This window comes from Stegodyphus dumicola, chromosome X1 (genome assembly GCF_044657685.1).
Source record: "Stegodyphus dumicola isolate Sdum_Otavi_A_Nest chromosome X1, ASM4465768v1".
In the NCBI taxonomy this organism is placed as follows: Eukaryota; Metazoa; Arthropoda; class Arachnida; order Araneae; family Eresidae; genus Stegodyphus; species Stegodyphus dumicola.
In genome coordinates this window covers 221,864,903-221,892,496 of record NC_140780.1, presented here as the reverse complement: position 1 = coordinate 221,892,496, position 27,594 = coordinate 221,864,903, and the positions used below count along the sequence as shown (strand labels likewise).

The following is a 27,594-nucleotide window of genomic DNA, read 5'->3' as shown; positions in this document are numbered from 1 at the left end:
CCTTTGTCTTTTTAAGTGAAAATATATCGATGTGTACATGGACAAACTCAAGGGAGTGCAGTTTGTGCAATTCAGGTCGATGTATACATAGGTACCTAGTTTGTGCAATTCTTTGTCTTGTTATTTTGGTTTTGTGAAGTGGCGATTTTTGGCACAAAAATCACCGCTATGCAAGCCAAAATAACTAGTCAAGGACTTGCACAAATTCGGTATCCATGTACCGCCAAGTTTCGCTAAGGTGTGCCCTAAGATATACTTTTACCATTTCTAATTATTTTAAGCATTTATAACAACTTTCTTACAGAACATAAAATAAGAATGTTTTCCCTGGAAGTTGTCTTTCGCTATCATGGTTGCCTCACAAGGAAGTTAAAGTAACAGTTGTGCATATAAAAAAATACAATTATTTCGCAATTATTTCCGATTACAATTACTACATAATTATTTTTGATTTCAAATTCTACAACTACATTTACTTACCCTGTTTTTCAAAGATCTGATTTAGTGTGATACATCTTGAAACAGGACGAGAGACATAGTTCAACGTCACAGTCTGGACAAAAATACCTAGTCTCTTTTCTAATTCTTTTGCCGTTGTAATTTTTTTCAATGAACACACATAGCACTTGCAGGTCTTAGTTTTTTGTCTGTAGGTGGAATCACCTCTAAAAAATGTCTCTCTGTCAGTCTTAGTGGAGTTGGTAAATTTCTAGGTTGACCTTTTCTTTCTTCTACTGCTGCATATCTTTCAATTGGTCAGTAGATAATATCTAATTGAAACTGTAAATTTGTATCTTTACCACCATGCTTCTTGTACAACACGTAAGCATTTCATAAACTGATGTCTAGGAGATTGAAAACATATTTTTTTTAGTATTTCTAGCCCCTTTTTTTATCACGGGATAAGTATTTAGGTTCTGGTCCATTCGATTTACATCACCCATTGTGTTACATTACTCCATAACTACCCTCGGTTTTCATTTTATATCATTCTTGTAGGTGGGTTCTTCAACCATTTCTGGATTATGTACTGTAAATATAAGACACATGGCTTTTTTGTCCATCCATTTCAAAATGCACACTTTTCCTCTCTGGTAAGCGACCATTTGCCCTTTTTGAAGTTTTTCATTCAACAATGCTTTAGGAACTTCCTTTCTCTGAAGTTTTAATGTTCCATACATATCTGTGCTGCAACTAATCAGGCCATCTGCTATTTAAGGTGATGAATAAAAGTTATCTGTTGTCAGACAGTATCCTTTATGTAAAAGTTGTTGCATTAATGTCATTACAACCTGAGAGGATTTGCTCAAATGTTTGTAACTGTCGTCAAATACAGTTCCTTTTCCTGTGTAAATTAACATAGACCATACATATCCAGTCTTTGATTTACAAAGCATGTACGTTTTTATTCCAAACCGTGATCGTTTTAGTGGGATATATTGTTTCCAACTTAGGCTTCCTTTGTATAACATAAGACTCTCGTCTATGGTGACATCTCATTCAGGGGTAATGACTGCTTGGAACTTAGTTTTCAAATACTTTAGCACGGGCCAGATTTTAACTAATTTTGGGCACTCATGAGAATTTATGTCAAATTTTTCATTATCTGAAAAATGTAAATAACTATGAATTAACTCAAAATGACGATATGACATTATTTTGGGGGAAAAAATTGGTGTAGATGTAGAATGCCTCTTGCTCCAATACTGCTCAACTAATGGCTTTTTTAAAATACCTTGAAGAATAATCAAAGCAAAAAATACCCGTATTTCATCTTTTGAGGTTGGTTCCCATTTTTTTCTTCTAGAATGTCTACTAAATGTCCTATTTTGCATGCACTGCTCAGCATATCTATTTGTTTTTAAAACAATCAGGTCTAGCAAATAATCATTCATGAAAGCTTCATAAAACTGAAGTTTACCAATAGCTACATCAGTATTGAAGTTAATTTTTGGATTTCCAATGAAAGCACATCTAGGAGGTGGATTATTAGAATTAATTTAAAAAAATTGCCTTGCTTGGCTGAGACCATCTGAGTCACTAGTGTCGCAGTCATCTAGAAAACTTCCACTACTTCCAGATGCATTTGCAGATATTTCAGATTCTGCTTCCGAATCAGAAGAAATTAGCTCCATACGTTCTGAAGCATTCATTTATGATAAAGATAGTTTACACTACTTGTATATAAATGAAGTTATTAAATAATGTGTAAAATACATGCTAAAAGCTACACACTCAAAGACAAAAATTCACGGTGTAATGCAAAGCTTATGAAAAAGCCCACACTTTTAGACCAAACAGAATACACTTTGCAAACTAACATTTTGTGAACAACTACCGCCATCTTTATGACTAATTTGACATTAAAAATAGAAAAAAATTTGGCCAAAACAGTTAAAGCGACAAAGAAATGAGATTGCCCGCTCGCCGCAAATCATTACAGGCACAAAAACCACACCCATACGGTGTAACGGGCAAAACAGGTAATGGGTTAAGCAAAATTTTTCACAATTTAATTTTATTATGGCATTCAATTTAAAATTCTGCTAATAAATATTTATTAACCCTCTCAGTGTTACGGCCGGAAAATTCCATACGAAAGGTTGCCTTCCACATTCATTATACATGAAAATTTCTGCTAATGTATCTGATTTCAGTTTGGATGTATCTAGGAAGAAAAGGAATCAAGGTACAAAATGAAAGAGTCATTTTTTAATTAAAATCAAGAAAATATCACTTATTCATGACATTTTGAGGAACTTTGAAATTTCAGGGCTAAACCTGTAAAGCTCAGAGGGTTAAATATAATATATTAAAATTTAAAGTATCTTATCCTATACAAAAATAAAATATTTTAAGTTTTGCATAGAATTTGGAATGCATCATTTAATAAAAATTTTAAGGATTGGGGAGGAATGACATTCTGATATTTGATGAAAGGAGGAATGAGGCAAAATGGTTGCAAATTACTGATGCATAGCCTTTGCACATCAGAAACTAGTTTATAATACAACATATTCCAAAATTATATAGCATACTTTAATATTATATTGCAACATAATTTAATATTGTTTATTAGAATCATGAATTTATATCAAGACAATTAGAAATCAATTCAATACAGAGATTATTACCTGAGGATAACAATTTTCAATACCAGGCACCAGTAAACTATGGCAATACTCTAGAGGGCTAACATTTATAATCAAAACACTTTTCTCATCATTCTGAAAAAATATAAAAGATGAAAACATTAAAAACTTAATACATACTTATTAAGCAATACCAGGATTTTCAGCTGGTGCCAAATAATGATAACGTGCCACTAAATGTACAAGTACCAATTGAATTCACTCCCTGAACGTTCATAGTCTTGTTCTATTAGCTTGTCAATATTTCATCCTTCAGTGTGTTATGTGCATATTAATTCCTTTACAGATCTCTGGGATTTCCCAAGTAACAAAACAGAAGCTATTAGCTTTTTCAAGAATCATAGAAAGTCACAAATGCCAGAAAGTCACAAATGCTCTAATCCTCATATTATGAAATTACATATGACTGAAGGAAATGTGTTCTGGAAGTGCAACAATGAACAATATAGAGACATTAAGAAGTTGTTTTGAATGAAACTTGATTGCATTTACACAGCCATACCATTTATTTATTATTCTTGCAAGACATTAAGATTACATTTAGTTCTGCCAGGAAATATTCTAAATATTGTCATCAAAACTGTCACGGAATGGAATTCTTTGAGAAGGTTGGCTTGTAATGTTTAATTTAATTAACCTGTTATTTCTTATGTTAAATCTTTCCAGCACTTCTGCTTTTTCAGTCAAGATCACCTGAAATACAGATTGAGTTAAAATAGCAGCAAGAATTAAGTTTGTAATAGAATATTGGCAACTTCAGTCAACAGCACTGTAAATCTTATTTTTCACCTGCTATGCTGAGTTCAGACATTTGATAGAGTAAACACCAGCAGCTACAAATGATTTGGATCTGGTTGGTAATTCTCTAATCTACTCTCTTATTTGTAAATATCTAAAGTATTGTATTCTCAGCCCACAAGAAGTGGCGTTTACCACCCAGGAGTACAAATAAAATTTTAGTTGCATTTAGTATTTTTTTATTAAATTTTTGTTCTTGGATTTTGTTAGATTGAAGGAACAATAATTCATTCATAGTCTAGTAAACAAATGTTTAGATTAAATGAAATTAAATTTAACGGTAAAAATATATTTACGGGTACCCCTTGGCGAAAATTGGTGGTACATGGATACTGAGTTTTGTACACATCGACCTATTTTCACTTAAAAAAAAATCAGAGAATTGCACAAACTTGGCATTGCACACTCCCTTTATCCATGTACACATCAACCTATTTTCACTTAGAAAGTCAAAGGAGCAGCCAACAAAAAAAATATATAACCTCAATAAACTACATTTTAAATTAAACAATGAAATAACATAAAAAAGGACATTCATCTTTGCACTACAGAAAGGAAATATCCACTTATCTTATTTATTTGCCTTCCGTCAAACAAAATTTCTTAACAGCATCAAAAAACTTACTAAAATTATCCGAACTAGAATCTGTATACTGACGTCACCACATAAACTTACAAAATAAGAGTAAAAAAAATATCCTCCGTAGTGCTGCTCTGACGTTTGACCATACACATTTCCTTCCTACAAACAGGACACTTATAATGGCTACTAAGTAAACCTTCATTTACACACCAATTAAATAATGATCTTTTCCCCTTTCTTTCCAAATCGTACAGAAACTTCAAATTAATCTTACCACATTCAGCCATTTTACCGTCTAAACCACAAAACAAGTAATATACTTCCTAACCAAAACACACATACAAGCCCTTATGAATTTACTGCAATCATGCAACTGATTATGTCATAATAGGGTTTCCATAACATTCAACTACTCAGGCTACCATAAATGAAACAACAACTTGGCGATAAATAAAATAACTTCACGATAATACAAGGGGTACCCTTCTCCTTACTCTAACCAATTTAACCTTACAGCCTTATCAAAACAGATGGCAAATTGAAATCTGAAGTATGCAAATCATGAACAAAAATCTCTGGCACCCATACCAATGGCAAAGTTGCTTTGGCACCAACCAATACACTTCTGGTATCACTTATAAAAGTACGCACTAAAAATTTTACTTGAAATAAAATTATTAAGAAAATTATAAATACACCAGACCATCAAGTGCACACAAACATTAGCATGATAATAAAATGAAAAAATAAATTATCATACTTACAGAAGTTTGATCTTTTTTTCGATGCAAAGGGTTTAACTGAAAAAGAATCTGAAACATTGCTGTAATTAGTTAAAATACACATTAAAAACAGTTTTGGAGTCTACAGATAAATTACAACATACCTCGTTTTTTTTAACTTTTGTAAAATTAAATATTTCAGCATCAAACGGCATAATTACATCTGAAACAAACTGAGGTTTTCTTCGTTCGACTGCTCGTTTAATATTCAGCTATTTTAAAATAAATATGTAAATTAATTAATTTAGACTGTAGAAACTGTAACTTTTATTAGTTTAAGAAAAATCACTTTTATTATTATTTAAAGGCTTATTATCAAAAACTAAATTAAAATAATACTACAGATTTCTTTTGTACAGTTTAGAAACTAAGTGAATGCAGCATAAAACTATTGTTTCTTAAATTTATTTACCTGCGCAATAAAACCATATCTTCCAGCTACACGTTTTGTTTGTATATCATCAAGACCATATCTGAAAAAACCTCTTCTCATGCAGTCTTGCCAGTGTAATTCTAAGTCATGATCAAACTGTAACAGCAATAGATTTATTTTTCTTTTGTGAATTACAAACTGCACAGAAGCAAACTAGTACTGAATGCATTAGTTTTGTATCTGTCAAAACAGCTAAATTTCATTTATAAAGTTTTAGGACATTACAAAAAATACATGCCTGTGACTTCTTGCCTAGATGTGTATGAATGGCAAACTGATCACTTGAATATGAATGCAGTGTGCAGAATTCTGCATCCATAACTTCTGTAAAATAAACATAGGAATATAGTTTTATAAACTGAATTACACAATTCAGTTGCTCAAGGAGCACGATAATATCTTTAAAAAAGAATTAACTAGTTTAATACATTTTAAATGAAATACTTAATAAACAAAATATGTAATGAAAAAGTTTTAATAAACAAAGTGTTTCAAAAGTTGCATGCATAAAATGCTCTTGTTTGAAATATATAAAAGAATAAAAATTTTGCATTAAAATTACTATGCAACTCCTTAGTCTGTTATCAGTTTACAGGGTTTTAATAATTACTTACTAAAGTTTAAATACATATTCTTTTAGTAATGAGAGTTTAGGTTCTGTTAATTCATAATGATGTAGCGATACAGTAGACCCACAGAAGAATAATTCTGAGTATATAAATATGATCTAAGACATTTTTTTATAAAATACAATGAAATTCAATAACTTAGTAAGAAGGGGAAAGCGCAGAATCACCCACTGCTTGGCACGTTTTTAAGAATTGCACATACTCGGTATCCATGTACACATCGACCTATTTTCACTTAAAACAACATCCCAGAATTTCACAAAAATGGCATGTGCACTCCCTTGACTTTATGCATGTACACATCGACCTATTTTCAGTTAAAAAGTCAAAGAAAATTGACAAAAATCCAATTCTTCTTACTCATGTAAAAAAGCGTCCTGTAAATTGTGAATGGAATTACATATGTGACAGCTTAAACATTTTTAGGTCGATGTGTATATGGATACCGAGTATGTACAATTCTTAAAAACGTGCCAAGTAATTCTGCACTTTCTCCAAAGAAAATTGCTTGGTAACATAAACACCTGTTTGTATCTGGAAACTTGAAAAGTTACTGTAATGGTAATAATCGTAAAATTATCAAAATTTAAAATGACGGGTTAATCTTTGGATTATGGTAACTTGGCGATTTTTGGCGAAACTTCGGCGACCAACCTGCTAGTTTTCGCTTGGACGCCATTTTGTTTTCACGAAGTAAAGGCATGTTTTTTTGTTTTACTCAACATTTTTTTCCACCAATCTGCTAGCCGAATTACGCTTATGCTAGAACTTTTATGGAACAAAAGTGCTTAATCATGACGAAGATTAGGTGCGAAATTGGGAGAAAGTGCAGAATCGCAAACTGCTTGCCGCGTTGCACATGCACGGTATCCATGTACACGTCGACCTGTTTTCAATTAAAAAAACATCCCAGAATTGCACAAAAACGGCATTGCGCACACTCTTGACTTTATCCATGTACACTGCTAAAGTCCTAGCTAGTAACCTTTATTGCCTTACCAAAATGTCGCCATACTACCTGTTACCATGTTCCAAAGATTAGCTAAATGATGTTTAAACAAAAATTAAATCGTTCCATATAAGAGTATAATTTGCAATTTAAAAAAAAAAACATGCGAGCTATTCACTTAATTGCGCTAATAACGGAAGCTAGCCAAATATCAGAGAAATCATGATTATTTCTTGCAACTCAGGCAATAAAATTGTCACATTCTCTTTAAATTATCTAATATTTACTAAAAACACACATTGATGTTAATGTTTCTGTATTTTTCCGAATGTTTTCACATACCTTAATTCCTTCATTTATCAACCAACAAGAGTTTTATTGTCAATAATTTACGTAAAAATGAAACTGTTTTTTAGAACTACCACTAGATAGCAGCACTAATGAATTTCTTACAACAATATCGAAGGACATACTAAATAATAACCGAAAAAGTATTATTAAATAAAAAAAAAAAACAAATTAAATTATATTTATTTCTCATTTAGATGAAAATCTATTAAAAAATTTACCATTTGCATTACGTTCTACACGAAAAAAACTTAGGTGCGAAATGCAATTTGTAGCACATTCCAACTTTATGCAGACACCTATTTTACTGACAGACAGACTGACAAAGTAGACAGATGTCTTTTGTTGCACCCGCTAAGTCTTTCTGCACCAATGGGTGAAAAAACAAGCATAGGTGCAGAGGAAAGCTATATAGAAAGGTCGCCGCTTTTTCAGATGGCCCAGACTTTTCTTTTACTAGCGACAGGCAGGAAGTGTCTACCCGTACGACGTCGGACGGCTAGCTCAAACATGGTAAAAATGCTAAACGTACGACTGGTTGCGCAGAGACCATCTGCGCATGAACATGCCTCCAATGTGCCATGCGAATCGAGCGCCATTTTGTTCTCGAACGTGGTGGGATGTTGTAGTGGTGAGTATACAAGTGTTATCTATTGTTCCAAATTTTAAGTTGAAATTCAAATAAATTAAAATTGTAATGCTTTTTCCACTTAAATGAATAGTATTTTTTAAATTTAATTGTCTTTTTGATTAATTTTAATCATTATTTTTTTTCTTGCACAGACCGCAATTATAGGCATAATTCGTTTTCTGCTGAATGTATAGGTAAGAATTATTTTTGATTTTGTAAATATTTAATTAACTTTGAATACAAAATTATTTATGAATTGTATATAGTTTATTGGTTTGTGTGTGCAGTTAAAAGGAAGAAAAAAAATTCGTGTCGTTTATGTACTTATTCACCCATTTTTCTTTAAATACTGCGAAATGTAATATATTCTTGTATTTCTGTGTTCTTTTGAACAAATATACTCATTTTTTCATGTTCTCTTTGATATCGTATTAATAGTAATGTTAAATATCTGGCTGAGCAAATATTTTGGTTATCTGCGCTCAACTTTCCAGACCTTATGGCTCATTTCGGATACCCGGCTCTTGGCTGAATTTGGCGAGTTTTTGGCCGCCATCTTGGATTTCAGAAATGCGCCAAAAAGCGCATTTCGAAATCCAAGATGGCGGCCAAATATTGTTTTCCCTATCCGAGGGAAGTGGACAGGGAAAACAATTCTGAACTGCCAAAAGGAAAAATTGAACTTACCCTTGTTCATGTTGGCATGATGACGCCTGACATTCCCTATTTCTTCAATGTTGTACAACATAGTTAATGTTATATTACTAAGCATGATATGATAACTTACTAATTGTAATTCAGTCTAAAGTAATAGAACAAGAAATTTTAATTAACGTGTACTTTAACGAGTGAAATGTTTTGCATGAAACGCTATAGGGCGAAGAAGTACTTACGCTCAAACTGTAAACAATCGATTTAAAAGAAAGCTTCCAACCTAAAAATTTGACTTGCATGTAATTTCGGCATTATATTATTTGGCATTTAAATTAATAATGAATTTATATTTAAATTAATTATGTTATGCAGGTAAGTGTATGATAGTTAAACGTGATATATATGGATGAGAAATGAAAAATTAGAACATTTATTAAGGTATTTGTAATATATGGTAAGTTCTTTTTAAGAAACTTATTTTTCAGTATATAGCACTCATTTTGTTTTTATTAATTAATCAATTTGAACATATATTTTCTATTTTTCCCTGTGTTAGAATTTCAACTTTTTTTTAATTAATCAATTTAAACATACATTTCTTAACTTATTTTTCAATATGCAAGAATTTCAACTCTTTTAATTAATCAATTTAAACATATATTTCTTAACTTTTGTTTCAATATGTAAGAATTTCACCTTTTTTAATTAATAAATTTAAACAAATATTTCTTAACTTATGTTTCAATATGCTAGAATTTCATATTTTTTAATTTATCAATGTAAACATATATTGCAAAATGAAGGTACTTACCCCTAGATGACATTGCTTGTACAATCTTTGTCTTCTTAAATTATGATATTTATATTTATATAAAAATTTCACTTTTTCACAAGAAAATTTTTATCCAGGTTCTCACAGTTTCACCTTTTCACAAGAATATTTTTATCCAGGTTCTCACAGTTTCATCTTTTTACAAGAAAATTTTTATCTAGTTTCTCACAGTTTTGCAAGAAAATATGTATCCAGGTTCTCACAGTCAACAAGTTCACAAGAAACTGTGTATATGATAACCAGGGCTAGAAAGGAGGCATATGTCCGTGGGCACATCATCCAAGGGAAGCCAAAATGATGTTACGAATTTTTAGAGTTGAATGTTTTCCATTTTTGGCCAGTAGTCGGGAGGGGCACAAAATCTTCAGTTTTCCCTGGGCGCTGAAAACAGTAACTATGCTGATAACTTATAAAATTTCATTTTTTCACAAGAAAAACTGTTATAGATTCCTTCCTTGTTAAAATCCAATACTTCGTTTCACTGAACTCCACTCTTATAGATCGAGGCCTGTTCTTCAGATCTGAAAAAGAACAATTTTTACAAGCATTTTGAAATTAGAAATGATTCCATTTCCACATCACCTTAAGACTTACACGTACTTAAAAAAAGAAAAATCTTTTCTTCTGCTTTTTGACTATTCATTTTAATTGAAGCATTACCAAATTTTGTAAATTAGTTTTTATAATTATATTTAAATCAATTATTTATAAAAAATATTTATGCGGGTATTATCATATAATTTCATTTAAAAAATAGGCACTATTTTCACATTACGAGACGTTACATGCAGGTTAAAGTGATTTTTAATTAAATCTAAATTTGATAAAAAAAAATAGAAACAGTAAGAAATGTGATTAATGATATTAGTGAAACAAAATAGTTACAAATAATCCCAATTTTTAAGCTAGTACGTGTAAGACTAGGAGGTAGGAATCCTGATGCGTTTTTTTTTACGAGGTTTCGCCAGGAGCCATAATCCTCTAATTTTAATGTGTACACATATATTTTATATTACTTACCATTCAGCACCACATTTTGCAGTTTTCAGCAGTATTACTTGGCAGTTCACTATTTGGAGTTTTTTGTAGAGAAAATATCCATGTTATATATGCAGAATACAAGATAAATAAACAAGATTTTAAATTTCATGATCGTCGAGATTTCCTGTGGTGGCAGCAGTTGCTCAGTTCCTTCGCTTTCAGGTGTGGCCCGCATCAGTCGTTTCAACTCGGATGTGTTTCTTGAAAGAAAAACCTGGCTATACCCCCAGGTACTGGGTTTGTCATCCGAGTTGATTTCTCCATCTGCTTCTTCCCTCGTCTAAGTGGCAGCAAAATGTTATTTTTGAAGTCCCTAAACAAAATATCCATATTATGCATATTCAAAATACAAGATAAGTAAACAAGATTTTAAATTTCATGATCGTCGAGATTTCCTGCGGTGGCAGCAGTTGCTCAGTTCCTTCGCTTTCAGGTGTGGCCCGCATCAGTCGTTTCAACTCGGATGTGTTTCTTGAAAGAGAAACCTGGCTATACCCCCAGGTACTGGGTTTGTCATCAGAGTTGATTTCTCCATCTGCTTCTTCCCTCGTCTAAGTGGCAGCAAAATGTTATTTTTGAAGTCCCTAAACAAAATATCCATATTATGCATATTCATAATACAAGATAACTAAACAAGGTTACGATAATGAAAACATAAGTTAGCGTATATATAAAGACTTTTATTAAATGTTTTAATATTTTTTCTAAAAGTGTTCTTTCTGTTGTTTAGTTTTAATCTTTTGTTAACTACATACTCTTTTTAACTAGAAAATAATAATTGAACATAGTACAAAAATACACAATTACCACAAAAAGGTGGCAAGTTTAAGAAGTTAATAATGTAAGATTGAATCCTTATATTTAAAATAATAAATAAACGGTAAAATTAAAATACTAAACGTAGTATGAAAATACATAATTAAAATAAACAGGCTGGAAACATTAAAAGTAATGAATTCACCTGTATATTTTCTGACTGAAGATTCATTTCTTTCCATGATTCATTTCTCATTTCTGCAATATTCTTTACCTGAAAGGGGTGGTAAATTATCCTTAACAATAAAATGTTTTCTGGTAAGAAGTAGGCTGGAAACCTTTAAATTAATCAACTCACCTCTATGTTTGTCAATTTATCTGTCAAAATTAGTTTTCTTCTTTCTTTTATTTATTTTTTTGGATTACCTAATTTGCAATAAAGTTTTTTTTACTGAAAAATAAGTAGGTAAACTTATACTAATAATAACTAAATAAATTTTACAGTTGCTTTTACTGAAGGAGTAGTATTAAAATAAAGTGAAGCACTAATTTGAAACATAAGCTGTGAATGGTTAAAATTTTGTCTTACCTCTGTCATAGTATTTCATGACATTTTGGATCTGCAGCTGTGAAAGAAAGTTTATTTTAATGAAGGAATAACAAAATATATAAAGAATAGCTCTCACGTCAAAATAAAAGTTGAGAATAACTGAAATACACATTTACCTCTTTCTGTAAAAGATATGCTACATTTTTGTAACATTTCCATCCTTTTGTTTTCTGGGCTCTGTTTTTTGGTTGAATTCTAAAAGGAAATAAAAAATAACAATTTCATGTAGTGAAAAACAAAAAGGTATTAAATCAAAATTTGTGGACCATCTGAACATTTACACAAATTATAGTAAACAATTTACTTGTATGCTTTTCTTATCATTTATTCCAGTTTTAAAACTTGGTCTGTGTTCCCTTACTCTGAAAAATAAGCACATAGATTATAATGGTATGTAATTTAATATTTAAATGCAATTTTTGTATGTATATATATGTAAATAAATAAATTATGTCAAAAATAAAGTTATATTTGTTGCTTTTACCCCATTTATCATCATCTTGTCGGGCTGGTTTCTTTGGAGGCATCAGGTCCTCAATTCCTTCGCTTTCTGATGTTGGTTCGTCCAACATTTTAAGTTCAAGGCCGACTTTTCCATGGCCTGGATACACAGCTTTAATGTCCTGTAGAAACTGAGCAAGTCTTTCTCCATCATAAGTAAAGGGCTTCAAGCGGAACCGCCTGTAATAATGTACAGCCATGTACTGCGTGCAAATATCATCTGTTCTCTTGCTCTTTATAGACCTCTTAAAAAGTTTGTTTTCACCCTCAAGATCATTTATAGTGTTCTGTTTATCATCGGGATCTACGAATACGCCTGTAAATAAAGGATTAATGAATGTTAAGGATGGAAAAAAAAATGTCACTCATTAAAAAAAAAGACACATATTTACCTTTCTTGTGATTGGTAGTTTTATGTGTTGCTGCCGGAAATAAATTTTCTATCCTTTTATATTGTGGAGCAGAGTCAGTGTATATGAAGGTGGTTTCTGGGTGGACATGACGTTTAATGTAAGGCCACAAATGCCTTTTGCTTTTTCCTTTAACCTTGAAAAATAATCCTTCTTTGTCTTCTCGACAGTAGATGCCTAAAACTACGATGGTCATATTTTTGGTTACCCTGCCGCGGTTGTACTTGCGGCGGGTCAAAAATGTTTCATCAATTAATATAGATTTTCCTTTACCACCTAACATTCTGCTATGATGAGAGGCAAAAATTTCACATACCTCACGACAATATGATAAAAAGTCAACAATAGTCTCATTTGCAATTACTGGTAGTTTTTGCTTTTCCCTCCATAGCTTTAGCTGCTGATTTATGTAACTGAAACTGTGATCTAGAACAAAGTACACAGTTATGACTAAAGCTTCCCTTATTGGGATTTTTGTACCCTCAAAAAATGTATTTTCAATGGGGTTAATCATGCCAGAGCAGTTGTTGCGATTTCTCAGGCTGCAGACCCAACCCCATCCGAGCTTTGATTCCTTTCTCTTGTTGCTTCTCATCGGTGCCTGGCACTTGGGGCAAGGTGGTGCCTCATCCTCTCTGGGAAGAAGTCCAGCATCGGTGGCAAACTCGAGTGCAGCTGCCTCTGTATTAATTAAATGCATGTCAGTAATTAAACAGAAATATTTCAGTTTTTCATGCAAAGAAGCCATATTCAAAAAAGTCAGTACAGTGACAGAAATAGTTTAATGAAATTTATTGTTAGAAATTTCAGAAACTTGGTAATTATGCAAAAGTCAAAACTATCAGAAATAAAAAAGTTTAATAAAGATGAAAAGTAATTATAAATTTAATTAAACAATATTAGTTCATTATAGGAAGATAGAGAGGTGAAAAGTTCAAACTAGAAAGTACTGTTACAAAAAAAAAAAAAGGAAAATAAAAATAATAGTAATGATATGTATCTATGAAAACAAAGTATTAAAACAAATTTTAAGTGAAAAATAATATTAAAAAATGTAATGGATGAAAATAGATTAAAAGTAAACTTAGCTTTGGCAAAGTCTAAACCACGTTTTCACGTAAGTACCGAGGTACTGATTTTTTTCAGTACCTGACAGACAGCTGCACGGGCTTAACCGCGGCAAAATATGATCGCGAAAAATCTTCTTTTTTAAATTTATTTAAAATATTTTACTTTACAAATAAATGTTTTTCGGTACATATGTTTTTTTAAAACATTTTTAAACAGAGATGCAGAAGAATAATAGGTATTGTTATTTTTGTGTGCAGATATGCGTGCGTGATGAACTAAAAAATGATTTTGAAGGTTTCGTGGCATATTTATCCTCTCAAAAATATGCAACTTGCTCAACTTTTCGATTTTATTAAATTAAATAAGGCCTATCGTTTTTTTTTTTTTTTTTTTTAAGCACTGACAATGAAAGCTGTTATGTTCTATTTTTGCGTTTTTATCCCAAAGCGCGTTAGCCCAGAAGGGCTATTAATTTCGTTTTCGCATTTTGCGTTGAACTGTTTCTACCGAATATTATCGCTGTGTGTTATATTTAAAGATATTTAATAATAAAGAATCAGCATAAATATACGTATGTTTAACGTACATAACATTTATGCAGATACTGTGATAAAACAATGGTACGTACAGCTATGAAATTTTGAATATGTACGTCACCACCCGAATATGGGCATCTGAAAGCTCAAATTTGTAATTTGTTTTATTAACTATTTAACATTTTGTAAAGCATTTATGTGTTTTTGATTAAGAAACTCGACGATTTCTAAGCGAGCAATGGCAACACTGTTCGGCGCAAGACTGTCTATCGGAAATTCTAAAGATATGCTCTTCTTTTAAATGTTTTGTCATATTGCTGCTTAAGAGAGAAGACAGTTCGGATGTACAAAATTTAAAGACCGCATGTCTGTTGATTTTGAAAATTCATTTCCATTGAATTTAACAATTGTTTTCAGTTGGCGAGAGGTATACATCTCTGTTGTACACTATTATTGGTAACCTTTAATTGTTGGTTATTTGTTACATTTTTTTGTCTTTCATATTGCCCTGGCTGCATTGGAAATTTCGTGGTTTTCCTCGTGTGTATACGAGCCAGTACAATTACACTAATGAATCATATCACTTAAATAATGTGAATAATTATAGAATTATTATATTAAGTGTAGAATAATTGGGTTGGTTGTTATGTTCACGAGTTGTGTGTAAATGCGTGGCTTTGTGTGATTATGTAATTAATTAATGAAGATTTCAGCAGCGGCCTGGCGGTAAAGTGTGTGAGCACTGGTAGTTCTGTCCGAAGTTCGAATCCCGCTAATGCGCTGGTTGCTTGTTATGTTCAGGAGTTGTGTGTAAATGCGTGGCTTTGTGTGATTATGTCATTAATTAATGAAGGGTTCAGCAGCGGCCTGGCGGTAAAGTATGTAAGCACTGGTAGTTCATCTCATGACACATATACTAGCTACGCATATATACATTATAGACAGTGGTATAACTAGAATTCTTGGTCCCGTATGCAAAATAATTTCCTGGGTCCCTAAACCAATAAATTTAATGTGCTTAAAAATAAAAATTAAACTAAAGAAAAAAACGTGAAAAGTAAAAAAAAAAAAAAAAAAAAAAATCAAGGATTCCTGGAGCCAATGTTTTCATGATTTTTATCACATCTGGATTAATTGTTAAAAAATAAAAGCACGTTCTCAGGGAACCATTTGAAAGTTATGTAATATGAAGAAAGAATAAAAAGGAAAATATTTCCCCTTTGCTAACTGGTGAAATGCAAATTTGCTTTAGTCTGGGTATTTGACGTCAGATGATTTTAATTCTGTAATTTAAGACTTTTTGTGTGCGTGCGTGTGAGTGATAGATAATTGATATTGACAGACAAGATAATTGATAAACGTACAGAAAAAATATTACATCAATAGATAGTACTCTGTGATTTTACTCAACTTACGAATATAATTTATGCAATAATATACAAGTACATTTGTTAAATATAAAACATATTTATCATAAACTTCATAAAGAAAACTATTTGAATATACAATTTTAGTAGAAAATATGTAATATTTTTGCTGTCCTTTTAAAAATCCTTTTGGTACACTAAACTACTTGAATACATCATTTTTATAAAAAAAACATGAATGCTAAAGATTTTTCCTGTTTCTTTTTAATTTTCCCTCAGCCCGTACTGCTGTTCTTCTCTAATTCCCCCCCCCTCAATAAGTGTAATTATAACACTGGTGACCGAAATTCATCATAAAGACAAAAATCTTTTTTATTAAAATTTGCGTCTCCTAACCTTCATTTCCGCAAAATTATTTATCAATACCTGGACGTCCATTTTCACAGCCAAGTCAACTTCAACGCTCAATAGTGATAGGTTTAACAACCGATCTTGTATCATAGTGTTTCTTAAATATGTTTTTATTATTGAAAATGACCTCTCGCTCGTGGCTTTGGTTACAGATAATGAATGATAAATACAATATAAGTTAATTGCACTCCCGATTAACTGCTTGTCATGTCATAGTATTTTACCATTGCTAATTTAGCTAAATCCTTAACGGATTTCAAATTTTGGATATCTGTTCTGAAAGTATTTATAAATAATAAAAGTTGTACTTCCAGTACATTAGCAAAGTCTTCTTTATATTTTTTTCTGTATTTTTGAAACATTATTAATAATTTCTGTATTTGTTAACAATGACAAATATTCGTGATTTTCCGCATGTGTAACGTTTATGAAGTATGTTGTGGATGCATATGTGAATAAAGCGGGTGCAGCCCGCTTAGACCGCTGAACACTGGTAATTCGGTCCAACGTTCAAATCCCGGCTAACGGGCTGGCTGAATGCGTGTTTTCTTGATTTTCCGCATGTGTATGATGTTTGCAGTATCTTCTGGATGCATACGTGAATAAAGCGGGTGCAGCTTGCGCAAAACCGTTTAACGCTGGTAGTTCGGTCCAACTTTCGAATCCCGGAAAACAGGCTGGGTCCATGGGTGTTTGGGTGATTTTACGTATGTGTACCGTGTATGCAGTATCTTCTGGATGCATAGGTGAATAAAGCGGATGAATCCCGCGAAAAACCGTTGAACGCTGGTTATTCGGTCCAACTTACGAATACCGGCTAGCGGGTTGGCTGCATGGGTGTTTTCGTGATTTTACGCATGTGTATTGTGTGCGGAGTATCTTCTGGATGAATACGTGAATAAAGCAGGCGTAACCCGGTCAAAACCGTTAAACGCTGGTAGTTCGGTCCAACTTTTGAATCCCGGCCAACAGGCTGACTCTATATGTGTTTCAGTGATTTTCCACATGTGTATTGGGAATGCAGTATCTTCTGGATGCACAAGTGAATAAAGCGGGCGCAGACCGCGCAAATCCGCTGAACACAGGTAGTTCGGTCCAAAGTTCGAATCCCGGCGAGCGGGCTGCCTGCTTAGGTGTTTTCGTGATTTTACGCATGTGTGACGTGTATGCAGTATCTTCTGGATGCGCACGGGAATAAAGCAGGGGGAACCCGCGCAAAACCGCTGAACCCTGGTAGTTCGGTCCAACTATGGCATAACGGTGATATTTAACATAGGAACTCTTATACACGTCAACAATTAAAAGCGGGCTTCAGCCCGCTAGTTATTAATAATTTCCGTATTTGTTAACAATGACAAATACGGAAATTTAAGTTCCAAAAATGAAAACATCATTGCGATTTTTGTTATTCCAGTCATTCTGTATTTTAACTGAGTATTTAAAATGTCGAGAGCAGCATAAAAAACTGTTACTTTAAAAGACATTTCGGAATTTTCAAGGCCTGTTATCCTCACATAACTCATCAATATTTTCTTGTTTTTATTTTCTTCTATTTTTCAAATTTAGTTTCTATGTCCCATTTATTTTATATACAAAAATTTGTATATAAAATTTGTATATAAATTTGTATATTTGTATTTTTGTGAATATACAAGAATTGTATATTCAAAACTCTGCTTCTTTCATAATGTCTTCAAACTTCTTTCTCATATCTTGCATATTAATAGAAACGCTTTTTACATGTTGGTGAGCTCCATTCAAGTCGATTGATTTTCGATTGTCGAGTCGATTGATTGATTGATAGATCCTGCAGATACAGCGCAGGACGTGTTTAAAAAATTTTGTTTTTAATTTTTGGCATTTTGCCAGAAATGTTTAATAATTTGTAGTTAAGCTCATCGACACAACGTATATTTCAAGATGAGAACTCACACTCTGTCACATGGATTTTAAAAGTAGTACACATAAATACTTGTTTTATACTTCCCTAAACAAGTATAACGTTTAGTTAAAATAAAGTTGTATGAAACAAGTTTTGCGTACTTTGCAGAGAAATGCGCAAAACTTCATTTAATGAAAATAGGTTTGTGGTGGATCAAAAAGCAAAAATCAATTAGGTTATGCGGATATATTTTAGGAGCATTAATATTTATGATTATTGTTATCTGCTTTATTTGCATCTTGAAAAACTATTAATGTCTCGGAAATTAATGACCTCAGATTTCCAGTTTTTACGCTGCTTATAAATTAAGCAGTATCAATTTTTTTATCTATCTATCATTAATTTATTAAAGACAAAAATATAAAAAAATAAATATAATGTATGGGAACATATATTAACGGAAGCTATTTATGTCTTAGAAAAGTTATGCAGTGGTTCTGAAATGAAAGATAGTAATGTACAAAGGGATTATATGAGTGAAAATCACTTCATTTATTATTAAAACGTATTAAATAAATTTTTTAATTTGCGAAAATTATTGAAATATTGTAATAACGGGGGAGAATTCTTTTCTGAAATATTCCATTCGTTTGTGTGGTGAAAATAGCAATGTAATTCGCGTTCTTTCAAATGTTGAAATGCAACTTAAAACTATTAGGTCCAACGCTGCCATTGATATGCTTAATATTTTCAGTAATTAATTTATCGAAATTTACGAAGTAGTATATACTTTTAGTTGTGTGATACCATTTTTATTATCGTTATTATATTATTATTGACGGTTTCACGTACTGTATTGACGGTGCTGTAGAAAGTAAATTAAAAGCAAAAGTAAAGTAAATTGTAAAATTTAATTTCAAATAACAATTAGAAAGGCGTTCTTGCCCTCCCGCTTATTAGTGTAAATAACAGAGAAAAAATCTATCTGCCTTTAACTTTGCCATTTGGTAATGTCAATCGTACTTCTAAATCCAAACTTTTTCTGTCCCTAACCATGCCTCTTCGTGCGACTGCACAGGTTGCAAGTACTGTCGTTTATTACATTGTGAGAACTATACATTTAAACCTGCAATTTCTTCCTTATTTAATGATAGTAAGAGATTCAAGATATGAAAAAAATTAAACGCTACGGAATGACTTGCAAAGTTCATTCCAAATTAAGTATCAGAATCCTGCCTAGTTACTTCTCTGATTTATAATTTTCGAGTTGTGATTGCAAAAAGAGGAACATTTCCTTAAAGGGTGGGTCGCTTTTTTATTTGCGTACGCTCCGATCAAGTAGGAGACACCGAATTTACATACATTAATTTATTATTTACATTAATAATTTATCATTTATTTAATCCGTTTTAATTCTAAAAATAAAAATGAAAAGCAAAAGGGAATTAAATTTTTTTTTATTGAAACTCCAGTTACGAACAATATATGTAAAAAATGAAAAGCAAAAGGGAAAAACATAAAAATAATAATTAATCTTCTTATTATATTTAATTATCCGTATATATGTAAGAAATGAAAAGCAAAAGGGAAAAAAACATATAAAAATAATAATTAATTACATTATTATTTATTTATAATTATCGGTTTTAATTCCCATTTAACATTATTATTTATTTATAATTATCGGTTTTAATTTGCATTTACCATTATTATTTATTTATAATTATTGGTTTTAATTCGCATTTACCATTATTATTTATTTATAATTATCGGTTTTAATTCGCATTTACCATTATTATTTATTTATAATTATCGGTTTTAATTCGCATTTAACACTATTATTTATTTACCTACGCTCCGATCAAGTAGGAGACAAACTTCTCAACTTCTAACCACGCAGCAGAAGCGAAGAAAAATGGTCACGTGACCTTCAATATGAGCACACAGAAGTTTTCCCTAAATCCCTCCCGATACTCCGGATTCTACAGTAACCTAAACGTCAGCAGAAAGTTGTCGGGGTGGGTAGCCGGGTTTGGCGGAAATCGCCACCACCGGCCGCCGTAGCGAGGTCGCCAAGAGCCGGTTATCCGAAAACTGCTGAAATAAGCTTTAATAATGCATCTAGTTGAACATGCTTAGCCAGAAACATTAACATATTAACTTCAGCCGAGCTAGAGAGTGTAATATTAATACCAAAAGCCTAACATTCTATGTACACTTATTGTAAGCAATTCTAGTATTATTCTGTTATTTGTAGCGAAATTAAAAATTGCAGCAAGAAGCAGTAGCTTTTGCTGTGATGGTTGTTTTGTTATTCAGCCCAGTTAATGTTCTCTTGCCTGTATGCAGCGTGGTGTGGGTGTGATGTGGCTATTCTCATTCTTGATTGTAAGGTAAAATTAAAATTTATAATCCATTATTTGCTTAAATGAATAGGTTTTCAATTGTAATTATTTATGTTAATTCATTTTTTTAAAGCAAACTGGTAAATGCGATCTTTTTTCCCTGAATTTCTGCATGTATAGGTTAGTAAAAACTATATTTGTAATTATTTAATTTCGGTACAAAATGTGTATTAAATGTATATAATTTGTGTGTATTATTAAATTTCAAAATGTAGTTGCAGATTAAATAATTACATGGTTCTGCTCGATTCAGGATAAGAAATGAATATGGTGTACTTCAAAGGTATTCTTTCAATGCTGTGCGCATAACTCTGTTTTCTTATTCAAACGTAATTGTATGGTGTGGCAGTGATATTGATGTGCCTTTTGTTGTTGTTGTTGCTTATGTACTTATTTACACAAATTTCTTATTACATTCTGTGAACAAATTTACAATTTTGTTGTTGTTATTGGATGAGCATTGGTGCTAAATGTCTAGCTGAACAAATTAATATTTTTCTTAATATCAGCAAATATTTCAGTTATGTGTTCATTTGGCAGCATTTACTGCAAACCAGTTTTAATGTTGCTTCTGCTTAACCAGAAACATTAACATCGAAGTTGAGCCAAAGTATGTTTTGCCAAGAAGCTAATGTGTGCTATTTTTTATGAGATTTTGGCCATGTCTAACCATATGCTTTTGCAGTGCCTTTCTTATTTTTTTGTCTGCCATGGTCCATATGATTTGTTTTTAGGATTACAGTATTTTTAAATTGTTAAACTTGTACTCATCTTCAAACATGTCTTTTCACAACAGCAATATGGTAAAACTAGATATTACGGTCCAGATTGGCGAGTTTTAAAAAAATTGCCAAGTCGCCAAATCGATTGTTTTCATGTGTTTTAGAAAATCGCTAACTCATCATATCGCCGGTTACAAATTTGAATTAATTCTGTAAACATGCAAAAATATCTAGAACAGGACTTCAAGAAAAACAATGAAAAATCACCGACTGCTTGGTGCGTTTTTAAGAATTACACATCCTCGGTATCCATGTACACATCGATCAATTTTTTACTTGAAGAAACATCTTAGAATTGCACAACTGCAGAGTCGTAGGCAAGAAGTTGAGTATGCAGCTGAAATCATAGAATGAATGTCAGTTTGTGTTTGCTTCACTGTGTTTCAACAGTTCTTGTGTTAATTTGGCATTAAGGTAAAAAATTACAAGAAGAAAGGTTCAATGTAACCTTTGTATGTATTTATAGGATTTTGTCTTTGTAAGTAAGACAATGATTACCACATCAACAAATACATTTTAAACTATAGGAAAGCTCGTTCTAATTAATTTATTGAAAAAAGTGGAAAATGAGGGAAATATTTTTAATAAATTTCAGCACTGTAAAGTGGGGTGGAAATATAGTAATCCATCATTGGCAGGTCTTTGATAAAGCAACATGCATCATAATAATCATCTTTATGACTAAAGGTAAGAATCAGCCACAGTGCCAAAAAAAAAAAATCCCTATTCTGATTTGACATTCAAAGTTAAAATATGCATCAGATGATTGTATAGTTCATTAATGCCATATATTTTTTTAATTTCACAAAACTGGATCAAATTATTTCGTAACAGTAGTATATAAATTTCATAAAGTTGCCAGCTGGAATGTCCTTTGGAGCAGGATTTTTAATTTTCTTTTCTGTTTCAAGGGGAAACTTGCTAGCAAATTCCAATCTGTGTAATTATGTCATATATTAACCCATTAAATGCTGTGGTGCTCATTTGGTTATCATAAACAGTCAAAAGTCTTTAATTTGGACTCTTCGGCGATTTCGGATTATCGGTTTTTCTGTATTATAGCTCATCAGTTTAAATCTTTTAAGATGGCATGCAGAAATTATAAAATTAAAAATATGAAATAAAGAGCAATTATGATCTAAAGGGTATCAAAATTTACAAAAAAAAGTTTAATATTTATTTGTTTACTTTAATAAACTTTTCTTTCAACGTGCGCATGTGTAAAGCATACATTATGCATAGTTGAAATTAGAAAATTGCAACCAGAAAACTATTTCATGTGTATTCGTGATATTTATAATGATGAATTTGATTTAAATCATATCAAAGACGGAGTACATCGAGATGAAATACTGCATTTAGTGAGGAATTATAAGCCAAATAAAATGAAAACATCTGCCCCCTCCTCTCCCGCAGAGCAGCGCGAAAATTATAAACAGATTTCGGAATGGTTAGAGAAACAAATCACCTCTCTGTCACTTTCTTCATGCCTTTAACCATTTTTTGCAGCAATTCCACTTTTTGTTTCATGGACATCAAAACGTGCTTTCGCTTGTAAAACCTTTGATATCTCCAGAATCGGAAACTCTTTTTGACATAATCGAAAGTTCAAGCTTACTTTTTATAAAATTGCTCTAACAGTCTGTAAAAAATAATAAGCCGGATCCAATTAGAAGAATAAGGAACAACGCGATCTGCAACATTAACTGAAATAGATAATTTTAGCTTAGCTTATACCGTCCATTATACATTAAACGCATATGCGCATGCGTTTAAGCATGTGCAGAAAGTTTGTAGCTTTGAGGTCCGGATTATAGATCATTCCAGATTAAAGACTTTTGACTGTACTTTAAGCCACCTAGTAACACCATCTAGCTATCTCGGAGGGAAAAAAAGGCAACATTCAACTCATCCACTGAATGTCATTTGTAGAAAACCTAAAGTGATCACTACCTATACGCTCTTATGCTGAGCTCATGTTCATTTCCACATTCCACTCTCCTCTTATCACAAAAGTGAAACATGTGTTTTGAAAACGGATTAGACATAGTGGATTGAGGCTAATTTTGGTCATTGTGATTTTACTATATTATTAGTGAGTGTTGATTAAAGCGGTTATTTACTTCTATCAACAGTCCCTGCTAGACGGGACTTTCCTGAGAAACAAGTTTTTGGTATCACTGGTTTAAATGGGAGGATTCTTAGAAAAAAAAGAATCCCACCTAGCTACAGAAACAATGTAGCGGCTATGTGATATTTCTTCAAACCTCGCCAAAAATGTTTCAGCTGAAACTCTGTCCGGGGTAGAAATGAACCAATCGGATGAAAGTTCTGCTTCTGAAGGATCACGTGGTCCCAATCTGAGCGATAACGGGTTTCCTGGAAATGTGCGGGTTCTGAGAATTGCCCCTTTCGTCATCCAGTTCGGCATAGCCGAAAGATAATGTAATTTTAAAAATTAGATAATGCTTTTTTTTTTTTTTTTTTTTTTTTTTTGGTCAGTGTAATTTGTATAGATGATGGACACAAATTCATAAAGCCGCATTTGGAGATTACAGTTGATACTGAGTAGAATTTTAACAAGCATTTTATGATTGCATTGTACAAGAAAAGGCTTGAGAAAAGCTTTGAAAGAATTTAAAGATAATATGGGATTCCCAGAACCTCTGTAATTCTGCCTTTGAAGATGATGGCAATGATTTTATAAACGTGGAGCTTCCTCCACAGCAGGTTGATGGAGTTTTCTGATGATGGACTAGAGGCAGAATGAGGCATTGCTAGGAGTGACAAGTGTTATTTAAGATTCTGTGCTTAACAATGAATCATTACGGGCATTTCAATAGAGATTAAAAATTGTCTTCAGTTAGTCATTTATCTTCAGTAACATACGAGAGGATGCTGAGCAGGCACTGGATGCTGTAGACACACTAATGTTTGTGAAAAATGCAACACCATGAAGGAATTGTCGGAAATGAATGAAATTTATTCCGCATATTACCAATAGTGATACAAGTAAACGATCACATTTACAAACAAACAAAAAAAAAAAAAAAAAAAAACGAAAGTTGGAAAATCAGTACTTTGGGTTTCTGTCATGCTGAGCGAGAGCCTGTACACATCGTGGCATTGAATCGTATAGGTTCTGAATGTAATCCTGGGGAATGGCTTTGAATTGATGTGAAAGTTCAGTTTCAGTGTGTGGCCCACTAGCTGTACGTGCAAGTCGCTGACCGATGAAATCCTAGGCATGCTGATTGAGCAACATATCTGGGGAAGATGCAAAACCTGTTGTACCTTAAAGAAGGCTTGTGCACAGGCATTTTTTTCCCCTAAAATATAGTGCCTGGAATGCATCAAATAATGCATACTCTGTCATCATTATACTCCAGATTGTAGCAAGATTTGTTGGAGAAAGCAACTTGTTGCCACAGAGCACGCCACGCACTGAGTTGCAGTGCTCACTGAAGTCGGAGGCATATGTTACTCAGCGACAGGGCAATCCTGCGTAGAGGAGCCCTTACATGCAGTTCATGTTGCAGCAGACAGCGACGAACACTTGTAACCGTGCTCCAATATTGTACTAACATACGAGAGGATGCTCTACAATCCATCACAGCCATGCAGATGAGGTGTTTGTCGTCCTGTGATGTTGTGTGCCCCATTGCCAGGATTTCACCTTGTTTGGTTCTCGCTGTCCATTTCTTCCAAACATGCATCACTGTTGTGGCATTGTGCTGCGTGCGGGCTGTGATTGTTTGATATGAAAGTCCACCCTCTTGCATACAGACGATGTGGCCTCGTTCAAACTTGTTGGTATGGCATCCTCTGCTGTTGACGAGGCATACTGAGCACAAATTAAATGTTCACTGTAGACGGAGGATGATAAACAGATTTCAGCACAACTTTACAGTCCTTTACAACTGCCAGTTCTCGTTTCATGCATGCATAATCCCTTTGTAATTCTAATCATTTGTATGTCTTAACTCACTTTACATTTCATGTAAGTTTGGTTCAAAGTGCATAATTCCTTCATGGTTGTGATTTTCACAAACATTAGTGTATATTAGGTAGTCCTAACTAAAAAAGCATCTTGAAATAAAAGTATGCAGTAATCCAGATCAAATGTTTATTTTACAGAAAAATATAAACAGCTTATGCATACATGCATTGTTTTTATAGGATTCTGATCATACCTGAATAATAATTTTTCACTAAGTTGTATTTTACAATAATTCTTCCAAATAAGTAACAGTTACTTATCCATTATTTTAATTAAAAGAATTTTGTATATATTTTTGTTCTTATCAACTAATGAAAGGGATGTATATGTATTAATTTTATAAAATTCATGTGAATGTATGCAAATAAATTGTTTATAAATGTCACATAAGTTTATACCTCCTTAAACCATTTTCATGTAAAACAGAAGCCTTATTCATAACAATATAATCAAACATACCAAGGTATAATTTTATTAAGACCCTGAGTTACATCAGTATGAACTTATGATGGAACTATTGGAACAATACTCATCATGAGTTGAGGATTACTTATAATTTGTCAGTAGGCATGTATGAAAATGGGTTTTGTAATTAATATTGAATGTATAACTTTCTTTTCATATAAATACAGGATTTCATGTCTGCAGATAATGTATTACAAGAGGCTGTTGTGTGCCAGTGGACAAGTTGGTGAGAAGCTGAACACTAATAGCTTGAATCCTGGTGAATGGACTGCCTGCATAAGCGTCGTCATGATTTTTCCATGTGTAATATGAATGCAAGCCAGTTTGCCTTAAAGCATCCCTTCTTGGAAAATATCTTCTAATGTTTCATCACAAAAATCAGCCAAAAACTGTTTCTCATGATTTGAAAAATACGTATAAAGGAAGTCAAATTTAATTGATAAATTGTGCATGCTGAGATTGTTACTATATCATATACATTTTTTTAATATATTTTCTGTATCTCTAATGTTGAGAATTTTGATGTTTTAATTTAACCCTGAATAAAATGTTAAGTACTATAAGCAAAGTAAGCAGTTTTGTATTTGATGTCAGAACAATATTTTTTTAATTTTTTTATTTTATACTTGTATATTTTTGCTTATGATTGGAATTTTAGTACAAATTATTTTGGCATGATGTGGCCTGTTCTCATTTAAAATGCATTTTGTATTTTTTTTTTCTTCTGTTATTTGCATTATAATAGTTTGGCCATAACAACTATGGATGCCAAATCAACATGTATGGGAATAACTGTATTAAATTTTGAGAAAACCTTTAGGTGTCATTTATTATAAAGGTTGAGATGATTGTTTTTATAAATTCATTCATTCTTATCTATTTAAGAATTATCATTTAACATAAAAATATGAAAAAGAATAATATAATACTAAATAAAATATACTTTTATATATATATATATCCAAGCTCACTATATGCGCACTCAAAGAGATACATTTCTTTTTTGTGATGTATGTGATGATAATTTACTGTTAAGTATCTTAAGTTGTTCATAAATAGTGCTCATTTTTCATAATGCACCAAACAAACCTCACATAATTAATTTAATAAAATATTATTGCAGAGACATATTTTTGAAATTGACATTAGTCCTCTATCCGTCCGTCCCATAGGGATAACTATGGGGCAGATTCCTACTGTCATCTACAATATGCCCAAGCCCTTCGCCAATGACAGTTGCTTCTCAATACCCGTATTTTACAATTAAATTCATGAACCTGATCTGGCTGAGTTTCATATCAGGGGAATTAAAAAAGCAAAATAATTCATTACCTAAAACCATTTTTCTCCAACTAGCTGGATGATTATGTGATTGGTGTGCATGGATGGTAATGTGAAAGGATATGATTAGATTTCTTCTAGGTCATAATAGTTTTTAATAATGAAAAGCTCTTGTTCTTTTTTCTTTAAATCCTTGTTTTTTTTTTTTTTTTTTTTTTTTTTTTTTTTTTTTTTAATTTCAATGCACACTTTTTTAAAAGCAAACTGAATTAGCTGGATGATCAC

At 32.1% G+C, this 27,594-nt stretch overlaps 3 protein-coding genes across 9 annotated transcripts in view; 1 reads left to right on the top strand and 2 right to left on the bottom strand.

Annotated features, from left to right (window-relative positions):
- The window catches only part of LOC118197335 (GDP-D-glucose phosphorylase 1), a 39,231-nt gene extending 31,138 nt beyond the window's left edge, over positions 1–8,093 (bottom strand). For 2 of the 4 annotated variants that reach the window (XM_035368832.2, XM_085808568.1), the window contains exons 1-6: positions 7,896–8,093; positions 5,987–6,072; positions 5,728–5,844; positions 5,420–5,527; positions 5,298–5,345; positions 3,135–3,227 (exon numbers count right to left, since the gene is read on the bottom strand). In XM_035368832.2, coding sequence (XP_035224723.1) covers positions 3,135–3,227; positions 5,298–5,345; positions 5,420–5,527; positions 5,728–5,844; positions 5,987–6,067 — 447 coding nt within the window. In that variant the 5' untranslated portion in view covers positions 6,068–6,072; positions 7,896–8,093. Of the gene's footprint in view, positions 1–3,134; positions 3,228–5,297; positions 5,346–5,419; positions 5,528–5,727; positions 5,845–5,986; positions 6,073–7,668; positions 7,802–7,895 lie in introns of those variants that run through there. The other 2 variants (XM_085808567.1, XM_035368833.2) reach the window with 2 other exon arrangements.
- LOC146993422 (uncharacterized) lies at positions 8,093–26,845 on the top strand. 4 transcript variants are annotated; one of them, XR_015038769.1, is made up of 4 exons: positions 8,093–8,305; positions 8,458–8,499; positions 20,634–20,769; positions 26,212–26,845. XR_015038769.1 is itself a non-coding variant. In XM_085808571.1 (3 exons), the coding sequence occupies exons 1-3, from the start codon at positions 8,185–8,187 to the stop codon at positions 26,256–26,258; spliced, it is 210 nt and encodes a 69-aa protein (XP_085664697.1). In that variant the 5' UTR covers positions 8,155–8,184; the 3' UTR covers positions 26,259–26,845. The 4 variants fall into 4 exon arrangements, 2 of the variants coding, with proteins under 2 accessions (XP_085664697.1, XP_085664698.1); XR_015038768.1 differs by having other exon boundaries at positions 8,099–8,305; positions 26,196–26,845; XM_085808571.1 differs by lacking the exon at positions 20,634–20,769 and having other exon boundaries at positions 8,155–8,305.
- On the bottom strand, positions 10,209–13,809 carry LOC146993423 (uncharacterized). Its single transcript, XM_085807646.1, has 3 exons — positions 13,092–13,809; positions 12,683–13,015; positions 10,209–10,312 (listed from the first exon to the last, which is right to left on the bottom strand). The coding sequence occupies exons 1-3, from the start codon at positions 13,807–13,809 to the stop codon at positions 10,209–10,211; spliced, it is 1,155 nt and encodes a 384-aa protein (XP_085663772.1).
- Positions 26,846–27,594: the final 749 nt, after the last annotated feature.

Excerpts from the sequence above, each read along its gene's own strand:
- LOC146993423 (XM_085807646.1), bottom strand. The coding sequence starts at position 13,809 with ATGCATTTAATTAATACAGAGGCAGCTGCACTCGAGTTTGCCACCGAT. Across the intron at positions 13,016-13,091 it reads AACTACCAATCACAAGAAAG|GCGTATTCGTAGATCCCGAT; the intron begins GTAAATATGTGT and ends CTTTATTTACAG. Across the intron at positions 10,313-12,682 it reads ACAAGATGATGATAAATGGG|ATCTGAAGAACAGGCCTCGA; the intron begins GTAAAAGCAACA and ends GTTCTTTTTCAG.
- LOC146993422 (XM_085808571.1), top strand. The coding sequence starts at position 8,185 with ATGGTAAAAATGCTAAACGTACGACTGGTTGCGCAGAGACCATCTGCG. Across the intron at positions 8,306-8,457 it reads CGTGGTGGGATGTTGTAGTG|ACCGCAATTATAGGCATAAT; the intron begins GTGAGTATACAA and ends TTTCTTGCACAG. Across the intron at positions 8,500-26,211 it reads GTTTTCTGCTGAATGTATAG|ATAATGTATTACAAGAGGCT; the intron begins GTAAGAATTATT and ends TCATGTCTGCAG.